Source organism: Vicugna pacos, chromosome 4, assembly GCF_048564905.1.
Source record: "Vicugna pacos chromosome 4, VicPac4, whole genome shotgun sequence".
NCBI lineage: Eukaryota > Metazoa > Chordata > Mammalia > Artiodactyla > Camelidae > Vicugna > Vicugna pacos.
In genome coordinates, this window is record NC_132990.1 from 69,723,465 (window position 1) to 69,745,017 (window position 21,553).

Sequence of the window (21,553 nt, forward strand, 5' to 3'; positions counted from 1 at the left end):
TCCAAGCACACTCTCTTGTCACTCTTCTACTTACTGACTTCATTAGGGCTGTTTATCACTTTCTTTGGAGGGCAACCTTTAAACTTGATTTTATGTACCAACAAAAATGCAAAAACCATCAAGTAAACTATGATTCATTACTTCTTTACCCCACAGAATGACAAATTTTAAAAACCACTCATCACTCTTGGGCATACATTAAAATGAAAGTACAGCCAAAAAACCAAAAAACAAACAAACAAACAAACAAAAACTGGTTAAGCTAGCCCTAAAATAACCTTCACATTCAGAGTCTGACTTATCTGAATCATTTTCTGAATCAGAGTCATCAATGTCCATGTTTTTCCAAGGACATCTCAATATCAAAACATAAAACTTCATCCAGATGCTATCTTCCTTTATTACATCCCAGAGAGAACTTATTTATTTTTTATCAAGAAAACATCAGTGTAATTATCTGTTTCTCCAATAGCAAATGAACACCATGCTTCTCTGCTCTGGTGCCTTTCAGCATCCACTCTGACTTTACATTTCAATGCTGAATCTGACTGCGATTTGGAAGACATTTTAAATGGCAATTAGACACAACATGTGCAGAACCAACAATGCACATAATTAAATTAAAGTGGTGATAATATTAACAGCTACAACCAAGTTCATGCATAGGCGGGCCGTGACAACTGTGTCACAGCTGCCCTATGGCTGACAGTGACTGTGGGATGCCACTGTACATCTCTGAGTAGTGGAATAGGGCCTGTCTGCCTCAGGCCTTTGCTTTCTGGGAACTATCTGATTTCATCAGTTATGTCCTAGAAGAGTAAAAGCTATTCTTTCTTCCATCTCCCTTGCAAAGGAAAGGGGTTCTACTGCTGGTGTCAAGGCAGTGACAATATAATGACCTTCACCTGAAAGGTATGTTTACTTAGAATCCTCTAAAGAGGAAAAGGAACTAGTATCAACTGAGCTACCTACCATAACTCAGTGCTTTCATGCATTACTTATACATAATTCTCAAGGGAACTCTGCAAGGTATTGCTACTATCCTCATGTTTGAACTGGGAAACAAGCTCAGAAAGTAACTTGACCAAGGTCACAGGGCTAGTAAATAGTGAAGCAGTCAGGGCTGCTAGTCTGAAAGCCCAAGCTGTCCCATAGCACAGTACTTAAGCCAAAAGGGAAGGAGAGCTGGTAAACCAAGGGGGCTATTCACTCAATCTTCTCATCACCTTCAGGCCTGCGAAGCAGAGCACTTCTCTAACAGCTAAGTCCTACAGCAAGAGCTCGTTCCCAGCAATGAACAGGCATGACTATGGAGACTGCAGACTTATTAATGGTCCTAGAGTCCCCATTCATTATTACTGTACTTTCTCAATTTGTTAATTCTTTTCCCCCAGATAACTAGAGCCCTCTTAATTATGTTCCCCTGAGGTGAGTGACTACTAATTGGAAGAGTCAGGTGAAATAAAAGAACACCGGCTGCTCAAATACACAGAATGCAGCTTCCCAAGACAAAGAGGGAAGAGAGGGGAAGGGCGGGGAGGTATGGAGAGAGGTAGGAGGCCCCCACCCCCAGGTGAGCACCACCCCTTTGACCTCAGTAAGGAAACAGCTTAGAACTGCCCAGGGGGTTGGAAGGTCCACTCTTTTCCTTCCCCATATAAATGCACAGTAAGCAATTTACACATCACAGCCCCCAGCTCCCCTCTCAGAGGCACTCCACCTTCTCAGCCAACTACCTGATCCACAAAGGGGATCCCATAAAGCTTGCCTCAGTTCATTGTTTTTAAAGGAAAGGAAAACTTTGAAAGAGGTCTTATTCATTTGAGCTTTTCTTTCTTTCTTTTGTTTGAAGAGAAGCAAAAGTGTAAATACAGTTTGTCTTACAGTTTAAAATTCTGCTCTGAAATAACGAGGCCTGGTGTTTGAGAGTTAAAGGACAAAAGACTGGGAGAAAGGACACGAAAAAAGACCACACAACACATCCCGTTGGAGAACACAAACCTTCCTAGTTTTTGTTTTACTGAGAGTGACCAGATAGATGGGCTGCAGGCTAATATCATGGCCAGGGTTGCACAGGGAGCCAAGAAGGGCAAACACGTGACAGTGTACAGTGCCACAGCCACACTAGGCATTATCTCATTGGCTCCTCAGGACAACAGTACGTGGGTACTATTATTACCAAGCATTCTACAGATGAAGGCACAAAGGCTGGGAAGCTAAACTCACTGAGGTCATACAGCTAGTAAAGGGCAGAACTGAGACTAGACCCCAGTCTGAGATAAAGCGACTCTGTTTCCCAGGAGCCCGGCATTTGCCGAGCTTGTGGTAGAAAAGTGGAAGGAGGTTCACGGGTCTTCTCTAGCCTGTTCCCTGAGGGCCCGCCAGCAGCTGTGCCAAGTCCCAAGCCCCTCCACATTCAGCCCGAGACCCTGCCTAGCCCCCTCACCACAGGGACCCAGACTGGCCTCTGAGCTGAGTCACACGTGTCCCTGTGGGCATCAGTCCCTCCTCCTTCGAGTCCTCCTGCTGCTGCCGCCCGGCAAGCCCCACTTCTAGATCACCCCAGTGGAGGCGAACACCTCCCCATTTGGAGGCTTTGGTCTCGGTTGCCCATTTGGCATACAGCATGTGCTAATTCATATGGTTGTTCTAGGCTGTCAGTCACTGGAGAACAGAACTCTGTTCCCTACTCCCCAGAGTCTAGGGTGGAGCTGTCAGCAGAGCCAGAGGAATAAAGAAGCGGAGCTGCTTGTGCTGAGCGCTCACCAGATGCCAAGGGCTGTGCGAGAGGCTCTGGTTACCTTATCTCATTTAATCCTCCAATAATCCAATTTATACCGTCTCTTTTTATAGATTAAAAAAGGGATTCTTGGAAACTTGCCCATGGTCACAGTTAACAGTGACTCCAGCCCAAATCCTTCTACTTCAAAGACTCATACTACTCTTGCTTTATATTCACTTCTCTTAACCACTATGTTACACTTAAGAAAAAAATGGTTATTTGATAATTATAGCTGAAAAATAAAATAGCAAGTGGACACTTCGTAGCCAAAATAAAACTACATTTGCCTAACTAGCTTAAATGAATAGCTATCCTTTCTTGTTCTTAATAGAATTTAAGGCAGTTTATAGGAATATGTTCAATACAGCAACAAAAGCAGGGGGGAAAATAGGGGCAAAGGATAGAAACCAAGCCAAGGTGAGGTCAGTACTTCAACTACGTGCTGAGGTTTTGCTGGGATGGCCACACATTTGGCTCTGAATGCTCTGAATGCCAACTCAAAGAGGGACACAGGATTGTTACATGATTCATCGTGTCCATAGAGAAAAATAACTCAGAAGTTTGAATTTTAAAAAGACAACCAGGGAAGGGAAAGAGAGAAGGCTAACATCGTCTGGTGCACTTATTATGTGCTCAAAGTTTCCCATATGCTGGTCAGTCAGTCAGCAAACATTACTGTGTGTCAGGCACTACGTTGGGCTGGGGACGGAGGAGAGAAAAACCAGTTCTGATCCCTGCCTATTTGGAGCCTACAGTTCGTAGCAGACGGTAAACAAGCGTATCACTGTATGTGTGTAAGTGCTGTGAGGACACGTACAGGGAGCCATGGGGCGGACGTAAGATGACCTCACCGCATCCTGGCAGCAATCTTGAAAGGTCGATCTCCATAATTCACAGTGGAACCTACGGCTCCAAGAGGTTAAGTGACTCGACAAAGGTCACAGCTGGTGAGAGGCAGAAAATATGGCTTGAAAAGCAGAAGGGGTGCGAATGTCATGAGTTAATCAAGGTTTTCTTAGGGGAAAAGGTATTTAACTTCTTGCCTGGTTTCCAACAGGCCCTCCCTGATTTATGAGCAATAGCAGAGGATGAGGGTCCGTGCGAGGACAGGAGCAATTCTAGACTAAGAGAGGCGGCAGAGACAGCAACGTTTCCATCTGCAGTTTCAGCAGTCAGAACACAGAGCTCACAATAGTGGAGCAGCCGGGCTCGTGGTCTTGGCCACTGGAGACGATCTGCTAATGCAAGACATGTGTATATCTGAGCTGATGGTGAAGCAGGGAGAGGCAAGACAATGCCCTCCCAAGTGTGTCCCTGCGGCTTTCTAGGGTAACCCTGGGGGCTGGGAAAAATGCCCTCTAGAGCTCCAAGCCCCTGAACCCAACCAAAACAAACACAGGAGTTACAAAGATAATGCCTGGACGAAAACCCAGAAAGGTCAACATCAAAGCCTGGAGTAGTCCGCCCGTTTGTGCCTCCTCAGACCACCAGAAGGAGACAGACTTGGAAAACATCAGGAAGGGCTCCATGGCTAAGACCACTGCTGCAGGAGAAGTTAATCACAGAGGAAAGGTCAGGAGACGGGGGTCTCTACTGCCCCAGAGAGTTCAATGAGAACCGCAGCAGTCAGACCCAGGCTACAGAAGGAAGTCTCAGGTTTGAGCCACCAGCAGCCCATGAGACCCTTGTAGAAATGCAGGAAAGAATGAGGTACAGAAGAAATGAGAAGAGAAAAAGAGAAAGATATTTATGGATAAATAAACCAAGATAAAGTCACCCCCCCAAAAGAGTGTAAAAGTTGAAAATGCAAGTGGTAATGAGAGGCAAAAAAAAAAATCTTTTTGTTTATCCAGGACTAAGATAAGACACATGTCAAGATGCATAGTGTCCAACTACCTTCCTAGCCTAGCCTCTTAGTCTTCCAAATATTTACAGGGAACACAAACCCACATTTGTTGAGAGATGACTCTGAGCTTAGCACTGCCCCCGTGCTTCATGTATTCTCCTTGTGAGAGAGGCAGGGACACGTATCCCCAAATTCCTGCCATGAGGTAACTTCCTCCACAGCTGAAGCTTCGGTGACGATAACACTATATGGTCTGTGGCTCCTACTCTATTGATGCCCAGGAACATATGCTGAATGTTTTTACTGTGGAGACTACACTATGCCTTAGAAGTTCTAGAGTTTTCTAAATGTTGGAGTCAAGACAGGCTCCAGACCAGGGAGGAGTGAGGGATTACATATAAGATGTGTCACAAGAAACAGAAAACCAGGCCAAGGCTTGGCCATATAAGCTCAGGTCAGAGCTAGCTATGTCCCATGGAGGCCACTGAGAAATTGGGGCAAGGGAGCAGGCTGTTGCCCCTTACCACATCAAGCAGCAGGGCAGGTGCTGGGAAGATGGGACTGAATGGCAGGGAGGTCCAGACACTCGGGTTTAGATGCAGCAGCAGAGAAGATGGAGGACCACGAGGTGATGGCCTACAGTTAGGAGACTCCCCAGTGGGTGAGTGGGAGAGACAGCAATCACTACCCCCTTCTGCAAAAGGGTCCTTCCCATGGTAAAGGGACACTTCGTCTTCTCTGACCCTGTACATCTCAGCACCCTCCCGGGAATGTCAATGCTGAGGCTGGGTGAGAGCTGTCACACGCTGCACTCCTAGCATCTGTGCCATCAGGGGCACCTTGGAGGGGCCAGGTTAAGGGTCTGACGCCAGCCCTCTCTGTAGACCACTCTTGTAGAACATTCGCTATTTGCTATATATACTTTTGAAAGGTTAAAAAATATTGTTTTTCTTTAATAATAAGGATGAATGACCTTACTAACAGAATAAAGGATGTATTAAAAATCGAACAGATCTGGAATTAGACAGTGGTGATGGCTGCACAACCTTGTGAATATACTAAAAATCAATGAATCATATACTTTTAAAAGGGTGAATTTTATGGTATATAAATTACATTTCAATTTTCAAAAATTAAATGGAGAACTTGAAAAGCCATTTTTACTACAGAACCTATAATACAGATAGAGATTCCTACAGAGTCTACAGCATAGATAGTGCCAAGAGCCATCTCTTCTCTCATTTTTCTACCAAAAAGACAGTGGACTCAGAAATTGTCCAAAGCTTCTTCCAAAGGCACTTGGTATTTCAGTTTCTGGTGCTGCTGAAGGAAATGCAGGTGTGCTTCAGCATAGGGCTCAGTGACTGTCACCACCTACCAGCTTCTTTCTAGGAGCTTCCTTGATGCCCAGCTCTTTATGGAGAACAGTATTTTTGGCTATATCTTGTGGATGAGGAACGAGGGTTGGAGAGGCTATGTGACTCACCCAAAGACATATTCAGCAGGACAAGAGCCTGGACTTGGACCCAGAGCTTTGACTTCTAAGCCTGAATTCTTTTCTACTAGTCTGCCTCTCTATTCAAACCTCAAGTTCAGCCAAATCTTACTAAGGGATTTACCCAGGAAATCTATAATTTCACTTTGTTCAATCAATACACATTGTGCACCTTCTAATCATCAGGCCTAGCACAGATCCAATTTCCCTTCTTTTGTCTGAAACTGAAATCCTGGACCTAATCCTCTCCTACCTTTCCAGGTGAGTTCCTGCCGCAGTGGACCTGTCATGGTCCTTTGATACTTCTTAGCTTAAAACAAAAACAAAAACAAAAACAAAAACAAAAACAAAAAAAAACCCTCCTAATTCTTGCCTGGACACCTGAGTTCTTTTAGTAGTAGAACTGTTAGCAGTTTCTCAGACCAGAACCATCCATAGCTCCTACCTTCCTATGCCCAATACCAGGGACACAGGCACTCACAAATACTTGCTGCAAAATGGAAACGACACACAGCTTTTGCTTACGTGTTAGAATTCAATCTTGAACAAAACCTGCACAACCCAGAGTTGGATACATATATATATGAGGATTTTAGTCACACCTCGTTACCTAATCCAGTTTCATCCCACCTGGGTATTGTAAACTTGAACTGGATTGTTCAGTTACTTATGTATGTACATATACACACATTAATATAGATTGACTATAAATACATGTATATAGTCATATTAACAAAAACAGTACCTACTATTTATGGAACACCTGCTTTTTATCAGTAGTAATTACTATTCACATTCAACAGAAGAGAAGATAGGCTCAGAGGTGTTCAGTGACCTTAAAACCAATGAATGCCAGAACCAAAGCCAAGTTTTTCTGTTTCCACTACACCACACTTTGTTGCTTTCTGTCACTGCCACAAAGAATATCAACAATCCCACTTATTTTAGCATCAATTTATTTCTCATGCAAAGTTTTATGGCATTATGAAGACAAGGATTAGAATGGACCCAGCTCTGATCATCCAGATGTCACTTCATAGCTGTGTCCAGACTGACTCCCCATCACCCACATGGACTATGCACCCTGTGAAAAAGCATATTAAGACTGTTTGCTAAAAATTCTAGACGGAATACATGATACAGCATGTGGGGGTTGATTCAGAACCCCACTTGCCGCACAGATAAAGAGCCTAGAACCAGTATGTCTCACAGAGAACCTGAGCATGCCCACTCTGAGTGGAAAAGTGGCTTCCAGAGGCACCTAGAAGTGTCAGGAAATATGATATATTTTACAAAGTCAGATACAAAATCCAAACCTTAACTGTACACATCTGATTTAACTTTTCAGTTCAGCCATGCCCTCGGAGAACATCAGGAGTTACCTCCTAAGTTGGCTCTTGGTCTCACTGCCCTTTGGAGGAAAATATGAACTTGTCCTCATCTGTTCTGGAAATATTTAATCACATATTTGGAAATATGTTAACAAGTGTCCGGAATAACCCAAATATACAATTCAATTTGGGAACTGGTTTGTGGTCCCTCTTTAGGACTACTTCTGAAGGAGTAAGGGAGAAGGAGGAAATTTACATGGGAAATACCATATGGCTTCTACTGGGACATTTTATTAGCAACATTTAATTAGCACACTGCTTGGTACATAGTCAGTGCTCTATAAATATTTGTTGAATGAATGAATAATAATGAATGACAACAGAAGTTTACAATTATTAGCAAGTCATCAAAAAGCCTAAGAGAAGAATTTTTTTCATAAAATCTTGGTGATAGGTACCACTTATTCCCTAATACCTTGAAGGATATTAATAAGGAAAGCTTTACTATGAGACGGCCTTGGATTTCAAGTGCAGACTCTACCATTTCTTGGTCGTTTCGTCGTAGGTAAGTCACCAAATCCCTCTGAGCTTCAATTTCCTAACCTATACAATGCAGCTAATATTTACCTTACAGCTTGATTTTAAAGATTGGCAATAATGTGTGCAAAGAGCTTGACACACACACTGTACTCTATCAATGGTGATTATTATTATGAAAGGGATGCTGATTTCATTAGCAAGTTAATTCTTTTGTCCCAGAATGGGAAGGCCCTTCCAACACTGGCCAAGGTCAGGACTGCCATCAGCTAAGGTAGGGAACGTTCTCATTTTCACTTTCAAAGTCAAGAGAATGGCACAGATCTAAAGTAGAAAGGAACCAGCAGCACATGTTTTTAAATATTCATAAGGGCTGGAAATGTCTTACTCCTTTCGTTTTCTCTGCCATCTGCTTTTGTTTCTTTTCTTTTCATTCTTATGCCACAGCTGCAAATGAAAACAACCATACAATAACCCAAGTTAAATAAAAAAAAAATCAAAATAAAAACAATCTGATGGGTAAAAAGAGAAAATGAATTATAAAGTTTTTCCCTGAGCTCACACGGCAGCAGAAGCAAGAATGTTTGATGTGAGTTAAACGTTCTGGAAACCAAAATCCATGTACCATGTTTACAATAACCATTTTTAAGAGCAACCACCATTTACTAAATGGTCCTGTTTGCCATTTGATGACCAGTATCTCTAATTCCTAAAAGCCATTCTTCAAAGTAGGTAAATTAAACCCATTTTACAGAAAAAGAAATGGCAGATCAGAGAGATAAAACAGATTTAATAAGCTAAGAAGAGATAAAACAGATTTGAACTTGGGTCTGTCTGAATCCAAAGCCCAGATACCACCCCTTCCAAAAATGGGAAGGGACATGAAAAAATTAATTTGGGAAATATTTAGGGCAGATTATTTGTATTAAATAGATTTATTCAGATAATTAAAATCTGTGATTATAGCTCTAATTAAAGTTAACTCAGATAATTGGTTGTTGTATTCGTGAATGTGCAATTAGTCTTCCACATAATTGCAGGGTTTTCAGCATCATACTTTCCATTTATTCACTGCATCCCAGAGCTTTGCTACACTGGCTTCTGTTCTCCCAAAGGCTGCATTACAGCTCTTGGGATCTCTAGGCCCAAGGACCATGACCTATGATACCCACAGCAGGGTCTAGGCTCAGCCCCATTTAGCATGTCTTTGTCCGGAAGTCAATGAACACCTCATCTTCAAGTGCAATGTAAAAAGCTCTTACAGCCTATACTGTTGTCCTGAAAACTCCTAGCAGCATGTACCTGAAGAAAAACTGGCAGCAGTGGTCCTCATGTGTTAATTACACTTGCGAAGTCTATTATGCATAGAAAGGGCACCTGCTGGCAGTGAAAATGACTAGAATCTGCCCTTCCTGTGCAGTGAGTAAAATGAGAGTTCATTTCTACAGGAGATAATAGTTTTCAGATTCCATTTCGTGTATCCCCTGCATGGGGACGTACTTAACATTTAAATCATCTGCAGAGGAACAAACCTCCTTCAAATTTACATGTTTCAGGCTCCTAGCACTCTACTTAAAATGCTAGTTATCCCTGCTGGCTCTTACCACCAAGGATTAAACTCAATGGTGGTGAAAGTCGCCAAGCACAAAAGAATAAAGTTATTAGCATTGACTCAAATTTCATGACATTTGTAGTTTCTGACCAAAGCAGTGGTAGCAGGCTGGAGGTGATCAAATCAAGCCTTGAACAGAGGATCTGTTTTTTCTTTTGGGGTCTTTCATTTCATCATTCCTACGTCTTGCAGTAAATAAACAGATAACAATCCCCACAGGCCTGTAATCATCCTTTGGTCAAGTGTCAAAAAGTTCTTTCATGAAAACAAGAGACCAGGAGAGAAACTGCTATCACACAAACAGAAACTTCCAATATGGAGCCTAGTCACAAAGCCCACTCAGGCTCCCAACATTACAAGTCTTAACTCTGCGTTTTTGGAGTGCAGGTTTGGGGTGACAAGGGCTCAGCAGCCTTCCTTACCAAGTCTTCCCTTCTTAGTTTGAGCTGCCAGCATCATCGCTCTGGGTCAGGCTGGTGGCAGTTCTGGAGAGGGCTAGAGTTTGAGAGGAAGCTGAAAAGAGGCTCTTGGGTCAGCTTCCATGGGAAAGAGTGAAACAGCTAATACATCCTCTAAGCAAACAAGAAAGGAGGCCTAGGACCTGAGATGATAGCTGGAAAGAACAACCGGCCAGAGTAAACACTGATTTTCTTAAAATAAAATGTTTCAATTATAAAAACTATACGTTTTCATTGTAGATATACTTGAAAATGTGGAAAATAAAACAAAAAGCGTGCATAATTCCTCTCCCTCCTCCCCCTCAGAAATCACTGTTAATATTCTGGTGTATTTCCTTCTAGATTTCTGCCCCTCTGCATGTATATGTGTGTGTATCTAATTTTTGGGTTATATATAGACAAACTTTCTGTTTCTTTTTATAAAAATGGAATTATACAGGATATAATATCTATATTAGGGCAAGTTACTAAACCTCTTGGGGCCTTATTTACTGATTGTGAAATGAAGCTAATAATGCCTGCCTTCAGGGTTGCTGGAAGAATTAAACAAGATCACAGACGTAAGGAGATGGTCCAGTGACCGGAGGCACAGGAGATATTCAACAACTGGCAACTATTGTTATCGCTGACGTTACTGACAGAGCAGTTTCTTCTCCATAGTTCTGGGACTTTAAGCTGCTGATTTTAAACTAGCCAACAAGTTAGCAACCAAAACTCTACAAATAATGGAAAGTTAAAGCTGTACTATTTGGGAGGCAGAAGGAATATAAAGACTCTCTCAGTGCCACCAATCTCTGTACACAGAAGCCCCAGGGGTTCCTACTTGAAGCACAGCATCAAGACACACAGGTGAGCCTCTTGCAGGGAGAACTCTAAGGTTTCCCTGTAGAGCACATGTCTGGGGTGAGGTATGTAGGGGGGTGTGCCTCTCTCTGTGTGGGGGACCCTGGTGCACACGTCTGTGGGGAAGGGACCTGTGTCTGTGTGTGTGAGTATGAGGCCATGTGTCTGGGGTTGGGGAGTTATGTGCCTGTGAGGGTGCTGTGTGTCAGGGCCAGGGAGGTGTGGCAGCAGGTTCTCTGTGCTAGGGGACTGGGTGTCACTGTAAGTCTGTCTTAGGGGACATATGGCCCCTCTCCTACCTTTCCTTTCTGTCTCCCCTTCCACCTTCCCTGCATGCTTTGTTCTTTCTTTCCCCCCTCACTCTCCTTGCCTTTCTTCCTCTCTAAGCATCAGTCTGCCTAGGTCCCGCCCCCCAATCTTTCATTCAAACAACAACAAACACGACTGGATAGCGAGGTCCTTCCCTTTGAGATTATGTGACAGCAGAAATAACCAATATAGTTGGTTCAAAAGCTCAAATGAAACAAGAAGTCCAAGCAGAGAAACTGCCCCATCTCGTGAGAGATGTGAGAAAGGCATGGACATAAAGACCTACCTTGATAAGAAAGATACGCACTCAAGAGAGGAATGAGCCAATTCACTTAGTGCAATGCACTAGAGAGGGCCCCCGAATTTGACTTGATGGCTCTGAGCTACATCTTTATTGAATCCATTGCTTCTTGGGATGAGGATGAGCCTAACACACAAAATGAGGAGGACTATGGAATACCTTTAAATTCCCAGGACAACTGGGCTACCTAGGTGAACCCTTCCACTGAGAGGACTGCAAAATGGGCTGGAGAGTCCAGCAAAAATTATGACTGATTTTGACTCAGTCACTCTGAACCAATGGCAAATGTCCTGAATCATCTGTTCCTAAGCAACAGAGCTGTGACCCCTCAAATGGGCTCCTTTCTCCTGAAGCCCTCAATTTCTGGCAGGCAGTGCAGAGCCTTTTCCTATATGTGTATAGCGCTCCCTTATCAATTTCTGCAGACTGGAGATAATGTCTTCAATCATGTTACACTGGAGAAAGAAATTATTTATATGGAAAACAGGTCCAAATAAGTTACAAAGTCTTTTCCGGTAATCTATTGGAGACAGATAAGAAGGTGATGCTTCTGCACAAACATTTACTGAGTACCTACTGTGAGCCAGTCTGTCAACATGGTGCCTTTTCATGTTATTTCATTGCACCTTTATATAACTATGTATAAAACAAAACTTTATTTTGCAGATGGGGAAACAAAGTTTTTAGCCAAGCGAATCGCCCAAGTGGTGAGCTGACTCTAAATCAAGCCAGTCAGCCAGCCTGTCTTCCTTCTCCCTCTCTCCCCTCCCTCCTTCCACCAAAACACATTTCACTGAATAGTGAAATTCCCATCAAAAGACTTCAGAGGGTTTTGAAGCTTGGCTTATGCTTCCAAACCACAGCTGAGAGCAAGTCTTACAGAACGTGCCAGGGCATGGCTGAAACTTGAAGACCCTGGGGATCTCAATTGTTCTTGACACCAGTTTCCAATCTGTCTTAGGGGGGAAAAATCACACAACTACTTGGTGCTTTGGTTTTCCTAAACTGAAGAACAGGAAAAGCATTATCTACTTGAACTCTTAAGAATGCCATGACATATACAAAAACTGTCTGGAAACAAACAGGCCATGCAATCAGGAGGTCTAAAATTCAGATCACTTTGAAGTCAGTATTTTTAGAGTCACCAACTGCATTACAAGTTACACACTTAACATGTCTGGTCATTTTCTGGAGAAGGAAAAGCAGAGGACAGGGTAAGCAGCGGCCTTACCAGCAGTAGTCCAGCAGGTGCGGAGGCAGGACGGGGATGTACACGTGCTGCCAGAACATGGGGTAGAGCATTGCGGCGGACCCGTGGATACAGGCAGTCAACTGCAACAGAAGCAAGTTAGAGTTTCAGGGCTAAACAATTAAAGTGAGAGGACACTGTCGTTTGAGTTCAGCCGTAAAATTAAATATATACTTATCAACCTATTTAAAATTATGTTAACTCAATAACCCTAATTCAAATCTAATAAGAGCTTGCTTTTCAAAAAATATATTTTTTTCATGATTATGAGGTTAATACACAATGATAGGAGAAAATTTAGAAAACGGAGAAAGGGATAAAAGAAAAGTCTTCACCATCTGAAAATAATTTAACGTTTTGCAGTATTACATACATATGCACTTTTCTAATAAAATCAGGATTACTGTAAATACAGTGTAGACTTGCCCTTTAGGTTAACATTATTTGCTGGCATTTTCCCACATTTTAAAATATTCTTAGAAAACATCTTTTAAAGCCACTCAATGAATTTAATCACTCTTCCATCATTAAGTTATATACACAGATCAGGTCAGTAATTTTTATATATGGTTCCTAGATGTAGAATTTAAAGACAAAGGTTATAAATATTTTAAGGCACTTAATAAGTACAATAATTTAAATACACTAAATACATTAGTATAATAAACTGATGAAGGATTGAGGCTCTTTACACTTCCCCAGCCATGTACTGGAATGCTGGCTTCCCTGTATCTCACCAGCACTAAGAAATACAATCCAAGTTAGTAGCTTTAAGACTGTATCTATCTTCATTTTATTTTTACTTCTCTGATCATGACTGAGGCCAAACATCTTGTTACATGTTTCTTAACTACATGTTTCTTAATGATATTTCTTAGGTAAACGGACTGCTCATATTCTTAGTCCACTTCTTCTAATGAGAATGAGTAGTTTTTAAATTGATTTACAAGCAAATACTGGATATGCCAAGGATACTAATCCTTTGTGATGTTTTTGAAAATAATTTATCCTTATTTAATTTTCTTTGAATTTTGGGGTAAAGAGAAGGCTTAAATAATTGCATGGGCAAATGTTTTCCTTCATGATGGTTTCCATCGCTTTTATGCTAAGAAAGTCCTCCAAATTTTCCCTCAGGATTTAACTCTTTAATCCATCTGGAATTAATTTGGGCTTAAGGACTGAGGTGAGAATTTATTTTTTCCACGTAGTTAATCAATTGCTCCAGCACTGTTTACTGACTAATCCTTCCTCTCCCTATTCTTTTGACTTGTCCCTATTTCACATTTCTTTTTTTTTCTCTCAAGAGCTGGACACATCATACAATCAGTATTTGATACAACAAAAAAATTAGGAAACAAAGACACAATAGAATAAAATTGCTACAAAATTCAATATAGTGAAAGAAGGAAAAAACCCAACACCTTTGGAGATATGGCTATGAAGTGACAAAAGCCAACAACACATGTTTCTTTCTGCCTTTTTTCTTTAATGTTTCTTTGGTTTCTGGGAAGCCTATTCCCATGAGGACTTTGCTTCTTTTGGAAGCTGTTAACTGGCCTTTGCTGACAGAAGGACATTTACGTGGCGAAAGAGTGACGTGCCAAGGCCCAGTTAAAAGAATCCCAGAGGTTAGTGTAACATGAACAGCTTTAAATTGGATATTCTGCTGATGTTTCACAGTTGTGAGAGCTCTGTATTAAATCCAGGGCCACTACTTTTTCCCCCTGCTTTTCCCTCTAGACCCTGTTCTTTAAATCAGGTACATGCCAGGAACAGGAGCTCATCCAACAAGCTTTCAACAGCAGTTCTCAGTGTCTCCGTCAAGGCTTGTAGGCTTAACCCATCTTTTCTCAACCTATTTCGGTAGGTTTCCATTGAAAGGAGGCTGTCTGTCATATTACACATGACTAATCTCTTTGGAGTTGGAAGAGATAAAAAATCTTTGCTGGGGTGTTGAGTGAGTGGAGAATGAACCAACTTTACTCTAACTCCACCCTGAAGTCAGGCTGGAGGGTTTCACTGGCCTTGGGCCCCAGCCCTTCCTTCCCATCCTTTAACTAGCTGCCAAAGTACTCTTGCTAAAGTGCAGGTCCAGTCATGTAATGTCCTACTGGGAGTGGGCTTGGGGGCACATCTGGTACAGGCATGTCTCCTCCAGCTCCCAGTCTACCTGTAGAGCAGAATCTCCAGCCACAGTCTCTACCACCTTCTCCTTTGCAATAAATCATTTGCAGATTTAGAAGTAGTTACATACTCCTTTTCTTTCCTTCTTTATTCCCACTGGCCCAGGTCTGTGCCCCTAGTAAACCCCTCCTCCCTCAAGTCTCTGTGCAAGTACTACCTTCCTCTGTAAAGAACTGCATGGCTCCACTGGGCTTGTGACCCCATTATTAATGTGACTATAACTGTATGTTTGTCCTCTCACTGTACAGAAAGACCCTGTCTTTATATATATATGCGCTAGATAATGCAATGTTTCTTGAATAAAAAAAAATTCTTACTTAGAATATATCCACAATATAAAGATAGATAGTAGCTTGGCTTTTCACAGTACTGGACTAACATTTTCATGAGTCTCACAGAGTAGGGTATATGACCCAAATTCTAAAACAATAACAGTAAGCTTAGACACATAAATATGCCACTTTTAGAAAATCAAGTCAATGGATTCATCCATCCATTCATTCAATAATATGCCTACTCTGTAACTCTACAACATACCAAATAAATAAAAGCACTTTAAAATCTATACGGTGCCATACAAATGTGAAGTATCATCATCACATGTATTCACTGGTGATTCTCTTTGAAAAACTCATTCAGTAAAATGTTCCTGGTTGAGACAGAACTTGAATACTTGCCTCTTTTTAGCTTAAATTGGTTTGAGTCAAAAATCCTATTTCAAGTGGCAGAGATCTTATCTTCAGACAACGTTCTTTTCATGTTTCCTTAGCCTCAAAAAAACCTGCCAAGCTAAATGACAAGGTTTTAAATTACTTATCCCTCATAGAAATAAAACTTTTAAGATTTCTGATCATCATTTTCATTGAGGGTTTTCTAAGGGCCAAATCTCTGCAATAGAGCAAAATGCATTTACCCATTTGATTAAGAAAACAAACAAGCAAAAAAGGGAATTATTTGGCTTTTTTCCAAAATACTAAATAGCACAAACTATGTGTACCATTTCTTAGGAACACTAGCAGTTAAGGAGACCAAGTGTTATGACATGCTTAATCAGGAATAACATATTACATCCCATAAATTATCATTAGCCACTTTAAAAAAACCTCTAAAACCAATCCCATTAAAAAAAATTAGGGTCCTAAAGGCTGCTCATTCCTTACAGAATACAAAATTTAAAAGTAATGGAAGTATACAATTTGGATTGTAGTCAACAAAGGGGTATTGTGAATATTTAACTGAAGTGCAAGTTGAGGAAAATGATCCTATCAAAATCTCACTCAGTGGGAGAATAGAAAGATAGTATGTGTAAAATTTGCCCAAAGTCATTAGTCACAATGAATATTCATCAGAAGCCAATTATCAATCCTGCTTAATGACACCCCAAAAGATTTTGCCCTGAAGCAGCTGAATAGTCTAAGACTCCAGACAAAACTAGACAATTTATACAACCAACAGTCAGTCTAGCCAGGACACAAATTGTAAAGTAAACCACTGGTGGGTTTTTGGACGCACTTTCAGCAAATTCTGTCCTCAATTAAAGGTGCACAAGGTCAGTCTGATTTTGGAGCTTTCTATATGGCTCCACAGTTTTCTTTGAGGCAAAGGGAGAGAAAGGAGGAGGCAGTGGAGGAGGGACATGAATGGAGAACAATCAACGGTAGAGTGTGAAAAATCGCAGACACATTTTTTTCCACAATTTGAGGGATTTCTTAGAGAAATGCCCACATTGTCACAATCTTAGATTCCAATTCATTTGATTCCAAATAGTAGCTCTGCAATTTAACATGGAATAAAAGTTAAGAGATCCTTTAAAAAAAAACAAACAAAAAGAATCTTAACAGCATATGTGCCGGGAATCATGTTGGGGGTTTAGGGCCTTGCAAAGTACTGTTTTATAGGTTAGGGGGGTGTGTGTGTGTACACTCAACATGACATTTCATGGATAAGGAAACAGTCTCAGAGGTGAAACAACTTGCCCAAGGCCACACAGCTAGTAAGTGACAGAACTGGGCCTCATATCCAGGTCTGTCAGACTACAGTGGCCACCTCCACATGCATAAATTAACTGCAAAATGTTTTGAGTGCCTATCCTGTGTCCATACACTATGCTGAGGATTCTGAACGAGGTGACATACTGTCCCTGTCAGCAAGGCCAAATTACATAGAAAGGCATTTGCCTTGCTGTTAGATGACCAAATATCTAAAGCAAAATATCAATTAACAGAAAAGAACCCTTTTAAAAACAGAGTTGATCATTTCCTGATGATGAGCTACATTTAACTAAGGTGTAGTATCTTTAATCCATAAGAAATTCTAGAAGTAATGATTGTTGGTCACTTCTGGCACACCTATCTGAATATCTGGCTTCCTGTCATGTACCCTTTCACATACCTGCATGGAGTTTCCACTAAATCCCTTTTTGATCTGAGTAAGCCACTTCCTCTCCTGGGACTCAATACGGAAAACAAGAGGCTGGACTACATGATCTTTGTGCCCCATTCCAACTTTGACAACTTTGATCTAGAGGAACTGCCATCCTTTGACATGAAGAATGTTCCTCTACTTCCCCAGCTCACCCTCCTCAGCTCCACTGACTATGCACTAGCACAACAGGCCTCAGTGCTAGTCTTGTTTTCTCATCTCTGCAGTCACAGAGGCCCACCTGGAATTCATGTGCTATCTAGGAACCACCACCTTTCAGCCATTGCATCTCCATCACCTGACTGTGGAAGGTACAGCCTTCCTCCATGCTTGGCCCCTGACACTCTGAAGATCTCAGAGGTAGATGTAGATGGTCTTAGGAAACTAGGGGCATGAGACTAAAGATATGAGCTCATCAAGAACAGAGACCACTTTTGATTCCTCTCCTTATCTCTTACAATGCTTGACACAGAGCAGGTGCTGAGTAAATGTTTGGGGAATGTTAGAATGCCTCCAGCTTAACCTCATGAGGAATGATAGACAAGATTATCAGACATTTAACAAATTGCAATTGCTTAATAGATCACAACTAGAAGCTGTAAATTCCTACAAGGTATTGAGATTCCAAGTTCCAAAAGCTGAAAGAGGAAAAAGAATCAGATGGTCACAATCATTCTTTATATCCAAGAACTTGGAATGTTAAAAGATTAAACTGACACCTGCTTCATCACAGGGTTAGAGGCATTTGGATTTTGCCTCTGAACTCAAACATCAGGAAAGTGACAGAGCAAAGAGTATTAGAAAGAGTACCAGATTACTAACTTTAAAGAGAGTCATTTTTAAATCTATCCATTTCAACCAAGAAAAGTCCTATGTAGAACAGTTACAGAAAATTTTGTGTGTCTTAGAGAAGTTGTTTGCTTTCTCAATTTGAAAATGATATTCTTCTATTTAATTATAAACCATCCTCGTAGTCATAAGGAAATAAATGGTGCCATGATTCAAATAGTGTTTGGATTTTTGCTTATTCTCAAAAGGAAATCCACTATAAGATCAGGAAAAAGTTTTAAGTAAAACATTCAGGGACTCTGAAAGTTAATATACTTGACCCTTCAAAGCATATGAGAAAAACTTTTAATTATAAATGGTTCAAATTGTGTTTACTATAGCTAGTGGGGGAAGAGCTGGCTCTTTTAAGAAACTATCAAAGATGCTTTAGCAGAAAGAGAACTTAGAAAGCCTCAGAAATCAAAGACCTTCAGCTAGTCTAGACAGATGCCAGACATGTGAGTAGAAAGAAGATGGAAAAGAGCAAAGAATGCCCTGCTTTTCTCAGAAGTCCAAATGTCATGTTTCTGTATTTATTTATTTTTTTGTGGGGTGGGAAGGGCTGTCTTTCTTCAAGCAGCTTCTCTTTCATTTGGGTGGAACTCATCACACCTCTTGTTTCCCCATTATCCTCTGGGGAAGGGAAGGAAAAAAAAAAAAAACCCTAAAAACCAACACAGCAACATGGAATCAAGCTGAGTGTCTTCCACTAAGAGAAAGATCATCCAGTCAAGAGGAAGCTTTCTCAGACCTGCTAGTCAATCACTTCTCTTTCCATCCTCCCTGCCACCCCCACCTTTTTTTTTAAAAAACTACCTACAAACTAGAGTAATCAGAGTAAGTTATTAACCAGGGCAACAAGTTTCATGTCAAAATCTGACACTTCAAAACATCAGAGCAACTAAAATTGCCAAAAACAAGCTTTAGTTACTAAAGCAGAGACAGACACTATGGTATTGTAAACTACAGGGCAGATGAGCCGGTAGCACCATGAGTAAGGAAACCACAGAATTTTCTTAAGATGAAAAAGCAAAAGGTAAAATTACACTGGAATTGATAATAATTCATTTAAATACATGGACAGCCACTTATCCACTCTGCCTATGACACATTCTAACTGATCGTGGAGTCAGGACATGGCCCACAGACCCCTCTGAACTTGCCACCATTGCCAAGGGATCCAAACTGGCACTTAAGAAGAAAGCCATTTTTCACCTCAAGTCGAGTGTAAGTGGATATTTATATTTCTTCGAAAATATTTCTAAGATCATAACTTACGTTTAGCTAATTTATATATTGCTTTAATAAAGAATCACATTTTTTAAAAGAAAGAAAGCCTAACTGAACATAGAATCATAAGTACCTGTCTGTCAGGCATCCATACGTGAAAAAGAAACTAAGAAACTTTCAGGTGGTAGGAATTACTAGATCTGGAGGCACAGAGGAAAAAATTTTCCTCTGCACAATTACTTTGTTAAATAAATCCAACCTTAGAAAGTGATAGGAAATTCAGAAAGATTGAAGCTATAAACACAGCCACCACGAGAACCACTTACTCAGCACTGTTCTAGGTGCTTTACATATACTATTTAACTCATTTAATCTTCATAGCAGCCCTATAAGGTAGTAGCACTATTGTTTCCATTTACAAATGAGGAAATGAAGGTCTCTAGATGTTAAGGACCTTGTACAACGTCGCAGCAGTGGCAGAGATAGGATTTAAACCCAGGGAGTCTCGCTCCAAAGTCCACGTTCTTAGCTCATAGGAAACTGCCTCTGTGCTATGATCCATATTAATCTGACAACTGCTGAGTATCCACGATGTGTACACACTATGCCCTCAAGCAATTTAAAATAGAGAGAAAAAGATCAAAATACAAATAGTCAACTTCAACACAAAAGTATTATGAAAGAGGTAATATAATAGAGGTTCAAGTGTGCTAGCACACAAAGAAGGAATCATTAATTCTGCCTGGGGCAAGAATCAGGCCTGCTTTCAGAGAGCGAGGCACCAGAGCAGAGCCTGGATGGATGAAGACAGGTCAGTCTTCCTCCCTAGGAGGCTGGTCAAGTGGTGATGCTGGGCCAAGTGAACATAGCATTTCCTTAGGCCACTCTAGCTCTGCATGGTGATGACTGTGGAGACTTGAACAAGAAAGGACAATTTAGTCAATGACTATATACCTAGTGAGAAGTGGATGGATATGGAAAATCTCTTACAAGTTACCATGACTATTCTCTGTTGCTTGGATTCATTCACTATCCACCATCACCAGTTGTACTAATTAAATCTTCAGAGTTCTTCCACGATCTCTATTGCCCTCTTTGCTTCTGAAAGTCAAATCAGGGTTTATTGCCCCAAAAAGGTGAGATTCAGAGTCAACACTTACTAAATGAGTAGTATATACACAGCACTGGGCTCTACGCTTTTATACCTATGACCGCTGAATCCTTTCAACAACCCTGAGGTGGGTATTAATACTATCCCATTTTTACAGAAGAGGTCAGAGAGAGAGATTAAGAAAGCTGCTTAAGGTCACATGGTTAGGGGGGATTAAGTACACAGGTAAGAATTGAGCAAAATCATCCTGGCTTAAAGCCTTGTGCTCTCTCTTTCATCCCTGCATTTCTTTTTCTTGGGAAAAGACAGCAGTGGCAGGGCTGTCTGAATCATCTAGCTGGGAGAATATGCAGCTATCAAGATAGAAGAGAAAAAGGTGTGAATTTTCATAAGGTGTGTACCAACCCCTGACTACATGGTCTAATCTCACATCACACTACATTTGCTCACCGGTGACCACACTTTCAGCCTGCAGAAACCAAAGGAAATTTTGAGTTCCTGTCCTCACTGACTCAGCACATAGTAGGTGCTCCAATTTCTTTAATGAAATCTGGACAGATGCTGGCCAACACAGGTGCCATTTAGAGCTTTTGCGAGTATATTGCCAGGTCAGTGACTTGAATATTACCTGCTAGTGTTTTTTAGTAGAGACCTCATTCACAACACTCATATAAAAAGCTATCAGTCCTATAAAGAACATACAATTTATTTCACAAGTTGACCGCACTACTGAAATAATATAACGAAATACTCTGTCGTGTTCTCAATGCAATGGCTAAAAAGAAACATCACCTCTCTAGATCTATTTATACACGTGTATCCAAAATTACACTCGTGGACTACATCAGCAGCCAACATTACTGAGAGCTTAAATAGATCATACTTAGCTCTGTCCTGTTCTGGACTAGCCAATGTCAAAATCAAAGTTCTCTCAAAGAGAAATATGGAAACAAGGAGTCTTTTAGTGTTAATCCGTACTTAAATGTCTTCTAAGCAAATTTAATTAGCCTCTATTG

The 21,553-nt window shown here is 41.0% G+C and overlaps 1 protein-coding gene across 4 annotated transcripts in view; it reads right to left on the reverse strand.

Annotated features, from left to right (window-relative positions):
- Window positions 1-21,553, reverse strand: part of DENND1A (DENN domain containing 1A) — a 476,944-nt gene that overhangs the window by 198,171 nt on the left and 257,220 nt on the right. For all 4 annotated transcript variants that reach the window (XM_072960109.1, XM_072960107.1, XM_072960108.1 and 1 more), the window contains exon 10: window positions 12,746-12,846. In XM_072960109.1, the coding sequence (XP_072816210.1) occupies window positions 12,746-12,846 (101 nt within the window). The remainder of the gene's footprint in view (window positions 1-12,745; window positions 12,847-21,553) is intronic.